At 45.0% G+C, this 6723-nt stretch overlaps 1 protein-coding gene across 1 annotated transcript; it reads right to left on the reverse strand.

The window, feature by feature from the left end:
* Positions 1–235: 235 nt before the first annotated feature.
* On the reverse strand, positions 236–3415 carry itpripl2 (ITPRIP like 2). Its single transcript, XM_028987095.1, has 2 exons — positions 3245–3415; positions 236–3131 (listed from the first exon to the last, which is right to left on the reverse strand). The coding sequence occupies exon 2, from the start codon at positions 3086–3088 to the stop codon at positions 1616–1618; it is 1473 nt and encodes a 490-aa protein (XP_028842928.1). The 5' UTR covers positions 3089–3131; positions 3245–3415; the 3' UTR covers positions 236–1615.
* Between the last annotated feature and the right edge of the window lie 3308 nt (positions 3416–6723).

The raw sequence follows: 6723 nt of genomic DNA on the forward strand, positions 1-6723 counted from the left end.
AAGCAACAACACTGTCTAACACCTCTAGCACACAAAGTTGACCGAGGTATTTAGTCATTAACCCACATAAATTAATTAAATGAACACACATACAGCATCTTTAATAGAAAAAGAAATATAAATTAAAAAGCAATTATTATTATTATTAAGACATACATTATATTGCACAAACAATACAAAAATGTATAAATACATTAAATTCTCGTTCGATAGAAATCGAACGAGAATTGCTGGTGTCTTCCTCTTGTAAGTCGCTTTGGATAAAAGCGTCTGCTAAATAAAGTAAAGTAAAGTAAAGTAAAGTATATTGTCACAAATATGTACAATGTAAACCTCTGTTTATGTACAACTAACCATTTTCACCACGTACAGTTTAACCTTTGGTAAAATACACTCATTCTCAGAAAAGAATAAATCATATGTGTAATAGTCTCCTCACATTGAGGTTTATTGCCAATTTAGGTCAAAGCACAATAGTTCCTCATTCGATTTTCTGTTCTGCTTTCATGGCCGGTCTGCACACAAAAACCACAGCCGAGCTAAAGATGAAGTAGCTGCCTCCATCTCCAGTCTGATTTAATCCAGCTCTGCCAGCCTGCTAAAACACCCCTATTATAAATCCCCCTGGAAGCCCAGACCAGCTCTTTGCTGAAGGTGTGTGTTTGTGTGTGTAATGTGTGTTTTCATGTGTGAACAGGAAGCAGGTCTCTGAAAGCCATAGAAAAACAGCAGTTTTTGAGCAGATCAAGCACCTCCTGGCCGTTTTACTACACTGGGAAATGCAGCCATTCTACTTATTTCATTAGCCATCCTCCTGCGTCCAGTCTATCGCACAGGGTGCCTGACCCTGAGGCTGAGAGGTAATGGGTGGTGGTGCCCAGTGGAGGTGCATCCCTGAGGTCTGTGTGCATGCAGACAGGACGGTAACCCAGAACCCAAAACATCACACAACATCGATACCTATTATTATCCTCTCCTTCTTGCTTGTATCACTTGTTTTTGAGAACCCACAACACATTTGACGACACTAAGTAGGCTAATTGTATATTGATTTGCATAATAAATAGATAGCCTAGTGAGCAAACAGAACTTTTCATCAGCACGTGATGCTGAAAGTGGCATGGAAAACGGTTTCATATGGGTGTCCAGCCTATCTCAACTGGAAACTTTACATCATAGTGGCTGTGAGTCAGTGTGGGCATGCATTACCAGCTCACAACGTTCAAACGTACGTGTGTGCCAAACCACAGACCCTGTCCTGCAGTACCTCTGTATTAATGGAGCTATTTTTCAAGAGAACGGATTTGGTTTTACACCATGGGAGCAGTTCCCATGACACCAGTCCCTACTGGACAAATAAATACGCATAAAAATTTAGTATGTACAGTTTACCAGCAAAACATATCCTTGCATTGACTATGTTCCTTGGTGTACCAATATATATATATATAGGATACATTTGAAAGAATTCTATTTTAGAATTCTATTTAAAAACTAAAATGAAATATCCTGAAAGCAGAAATGCATTGTACCACTGGTCATACCTTGACATAAGTATAAGTATAATAAGCCTTTGACACTGTAAACAGAGGTTATGGATGAATGGCTTGTTTGGTCATAACTGCTTTGACTCAGACTCTATGTGCTTGCAGTGCAGGCCCCTGCCCAGAATGCTTCTCTGAGGTCGACCCAGCCTGATGAGGCGATGGAGGTGAGCCCAGGTATAAACCAGCCGGGCAGACACCAGCTCCAGGGACGTCTGACTGAAACTTTCCCAGAGATTGGATGGTACAGACTCCTTAACAAGTTTGGGCAAAATAAACGATTCAGGCAGAAGTCCTGTGTCACCCCCAAGGAAAAGATGCTTTAACGTACAACCCTGCAGGCTTTCTCTCAGACTCCTCAACAAGTCCTCCAGCCGGGCCACCAGGTGGCGCTCCTCCCATGCCTCTGCAGGTGTGGCCAGCAGCAGCCGCAGCCATGCTGTCTTCAGGGCAAAGGAGGACAGCACAGTCTTCCACTCCTCTCTGGCCTCGTTGTCCAGTGTCTGACCCCCCAAGTCCCGCACCTCTTTCAGCAGCTGCAGGGCCTTCAGGTGACAAGAGCTGGGGGGCAGTTTGCCTTTCAGCCACCCCAGCAGCCTCTGCTCCTGTTTCGGGAAGTAAACTGTCCAAAGGTCCTGGCCGTCCGAAGCAGGAACCAGGAACGCGTGGTCTCCCAGCGGCAGGGCCGGAATGAGCCTGACGGCCATGGAGATGTGGCAGCAGACGTAGTCAGAATGTGGCATGAGGTGGAGCTTCACGTGCTGTTCCTCGCAAAGGGACAGGCTGAGGGAGCAGCGCTGCTCGAACGGGTAACGAATGGCAGTCAAGCACCGCTGGGCAGCAGAATAGAACCATCGCGAAACGCAGTCAGGACTCAGCCTGTGGACCCCTGCAGTTACGTGCAGTCGCAGAAAGCCCTCCGCGAAGGTCCGGTGGCTGCGCGTCCACTGGGACCTCCGGGGTGTGTCCAGCGTGTACAGTGGAGGACCTCCTTGCTGCTTGGCATGAATGGCGGTGTCTAGCTTCAAGCCCCGAGGAAGGCGCAGGGGTACCAAGATGTCGAAGCAGTCCGGCGTTCCCACCTTGTGCTCTTCGTAGGAGCTGCCGAGCTGGACGTAGTCGCCTCGGAACGCCAGCGAAGACTCCGGCGGGACGTCCACTCGACCGACCCTTACCAGCTCGCTCACCAGCTTGGCCACGTGAGCTTTGCTGTGGCCCAGGACGTGAGGGGAGAGTCGTACCTGTTTCTCGTAGTGCTCCTCCAGCAGCTCCCTCCTGGCCCTTCCATGGCCTTCTGACAGAGCCTTCCCCAGGCTCCTCTTGCCATCACCGGGCAGTGAGGCACAGTACCGCAGGAGAAAGCTGCACAGCGCCAATACCACAACATACTTTACAACAGAGACACTGTTCAGGTCCTGGTCAGGGCATCCATCTGCCTTTGGGGTTGGACTCCGGAGGGCGAGGTGGTGAAGAAGCAGCAGGGCGGCCAGAACGCAGGTCAGCAGAGGCCAGAAGACTCGTAGGTTCAGCGTGTATGTGCTCATCCTCCTCCTTAAGCGCCAGGCCTGAGGGCGTGGATCGGCCAAACTGCGATTAGCCCATACCGAACATCAGTTCCAGAAACGGACCAGGCTTCACTTCACTTCTCTTTTTTTCTGCCCCTTCGCACCACCCCTTCAAAGCGCCCTTTCCTTCCTCACCTCTGCAAAAGTTCATACAGCTGCGCCTTCCCACTGATGCAGAATAGCAGTACCACGTTTCCCTCATTCAGAAGATTTGAAAAATCCCCCCCTCGGCTGGGCAGAACCCTGCGAGAGCAACAGAGCGGGCTTTTCACTGTGAGCTCAGAGGAAATGCCAAACTCTTGAGCGAGGAATTTCAGTTTAACTAAAAAAAAAAAAGAAAAAAGTAGAGAGTAGCCACTCTCCTCCCTTTTCCTACCCCCTCTCTCCTCCCACTCTTCTTAAAGAGACAACGAGTCCACAGAGCAAAGCACCGAGAACCCTCAGAAAGAGAGAAGCTCTTCATACTGTTGATACTACGGCACAATGTTCCCAATTCTCTCTGAAAAGCATGACTGGGGCTGCTGATAAAAATCTCACTCACTTACTGAAATGACATTGAATCTATCTACTTACAATGTTTACAGGTCAGACGTAAGTGTGGGTGTGGGTGTGGCCCTTGCACACCCAACGTGAGTCTTGGCTGAATCACATGGCGAACATGTACATGCCCGAGTCCATTCTCACAAAACTCGTGAGACCACAGGAAACCAGCCTGTGCCATGCTTCTCTTACGTCTGACCTTCGCAACCTCTGACCTCAGCACATGGACGCGAGATGCCGCCTCCCTACGTCCATTCCCCGTCTTCAGCAAAGCCCTAACTGAACAAGAAGCCCTCTCAGATGAGTGTCTCTGTGCATTGTAAATGGAGAGTTTTCACAGCAAACTACTGTACAGCGTGTGTACATGTTGTCCTTTATGTGTATCCCATGGACACAGGCCTGTCAGCACAAAGATAGCTGCTAATGAAGGTATATATGAAGGTATTTATCAGTTTAGAACTGACTATAAAGACTAGGCCATATAAACTTAAAGCAATTACAAAAAAATGTGTATCACAAATTAATGAAATTAGCATAACAGTTTAAATTCGAAGACTTGGCCAAATAATCTTAAAGACATTTGAATTTAAGCAAATGCTATGCAGACACCTTGCCAGTCGCATAGTTTTTAAGTTTTCAAATAGGTCAGTGAGAGTTACTTATAGCTGGAGCAGTTCTGTACTCAGATCAGGCATCAACAGTCACTACTTCTAAACTGAAATCACCAAGCAACGTCATCATGATACAATCAATTACATCATTGATGCAGAATCGTCCACATCTGCATTGCAATGCTTTGAATATGAGATTAGGCCTACTTTTAACCAGAATCTCTCTCTCTCGACCTTTAAATAGATCAACAGCGCTGTGTGCATGGGGACCTCAGACACTGTTGCACTTCAGAGGGTTCAGGAAGGAAACGTTGTTTACACTGAGCAGATAGGAGACAGAGAGCGAGCCTCCCTCTTCAGGCTATCAGCGGGACGCGGTTATCAACATGCTATTTCTGAACCGCAGTCAGTCACTCTCACACCACTCGCTGGCGAGTTTTTACCAACGGCGAAGGCTCCCTGCACAGCAGCTGCAGTGAAAGCAAAACTATTAACTAAACCCAGTTTTATGGGCACACAGTACGTAAGTTTTGAACCTTCTAAAGGAAACAGTAATAGAGGCAGGGTCAATATACGTCACCATTATCAAAAACGCTAAATTGATAAAGTATTGAGTTTTGAGATGAATATTTAGCAATGATGAAATCTTGCACATTATATTCATGTAATGTCTCTCCTGAACAGAAGTGGATGGCTACTGAAGACATTGTTGAAGATATGACTAAATCATTGAACATCTCCTAGCACCATTGACTATTTTTTTTATTTCTAAAAAAAAATATCATGAACATACTCTACGTTTTCTAATTGTTCTAATTAATCTACTCAAATTTTTTGAGGATCTAATGACCATTCAAACACCATTTCTGGTGTGATGCTGAGCTTATGTCTTCTGGCAAATGTGTTTGTGGAGCATCAAGTCTCTCTAGACATGATTCAGTATCACATGATTCAGTATCGCCAAGCCTTAAATCCCTCAGGTCACAGTGTCCAGACCAGTTATGACAACACTGCAGTGCCAGATGATAAATGAACGACACGAAATGACATGATATGGACAAAATATGAACAAATGAGGCAAACCTGGCAACACGTCTGAAAAAACAAGTTTACAACCACTTCCAGACTTTTGGAGGGTGTGTGTGTAGCAGTGGAAACTCACTCTGTATGAAATAGGAAATGTTTTGCTCATTCAGACATGTGGTTGTGGATCAACTTAACTCTTGAAGATAAGATCCCACAGCCCCACAATCTATTGGTATACAAACCAGCCAGGCACTTCTTTTACATCAAAGTTTTTTTGTGTGAACTTTGTGTTCTGTAAATATGCTTTTCAATTCAGGAGAAACAGAATACCCTTCCTTGATGTGGGCTCTTCAGGCCGTTTGACTAACATTACCCAGCAGGTACCCATTGTTCATACTGACATTTCCAGTAGGACATTCAGAATTGCACAACATGCTTTTTTTTAATGAATACAGAACCTGAAAAAAAACAGGAAATGAAAAAGTTAGAGCTCTTACAGAGTAGCTTTTATGTCTTTTTCAAGCCTATTTATAATTTATGTAAATATGACAAAACCATAAATGTCAGAGTACACCCAACGATTACACAGGGATTGCATCAGTCTTACTTTTCAAACCGTCCAATTGGACAGCCTGCAGAGACAGAATCCAGCACGGCCTTAACCCTGGCCGTTCATTTCATTGTTCCTCTACAGAACTCAGTTTTACAGGAGGACCAGACGGCAGGCAGGCCATTAGAAGTGGTCCCAACGGACATCTGTAATGGTCAGTAGCAAGCCTTCAGATAGCACTGTGATTAGGTCATGGGAACCAGCGGGTGAGGAGAGACTTTCCAGGATCTCAGCATCAGCTGCCCACCCTCAAAGTCCACACATGGCATTAGCTGCTTCTCTGTACTATTTGCGGCATGGCAGGCTATTCATTTTCACGTACACTGACTAACTGGGGGAACATTAACTCTATGTACAGGCTACATCTGACAACTGGAGTAAACGTAAGCAGGATTTTTTACAATCAGCTTCATAACTTGTCACGTCTTACAGTGCATTAATGAACACGGGACAGATAAGGAGTAGAAGAGAGTTTTAGTTTTTTTTAAAAAGCAAGTGCAAAGCACAAAAGGGAGAAGACACTGCCCTCTGGTGATCAAACAAAAAACAATAATGAAGCCTTGGGCAGACACTCAGATGAACCAAGTTCTTGATTTCTCGATATTATTTTGACATTTCTGATACTTGCCGGTGCCACATGAAATCTGCTAAAAAAAAAAAACATCTGCCTACTTCACCATTACAACCAGAAATACATAAATATTTTTTAACTTGATTCTATTTTCTATAACAAGAAAACTATTTGATATGCATTCACGTGAACATTGTCTAAAAGTTTAGATTAACAACAAGGTCATTTGGTGAACGTAGTTCCACATTCTAGATTC

Source organism: Denticeps clupeoides, chromosome 7 (assembly GCF_900700375.1).
Source record: "Denticeps clupeoides chromosome 7, fDenClu1.1, whole genome shotgun sequence".
NCBI classification, from domain to species: Eukaryota; Metazoa; Chordata; class Actinopteri; order Clupeiformes; family Denticipitidae; genus Denticeps; species Denticeps clupeoides.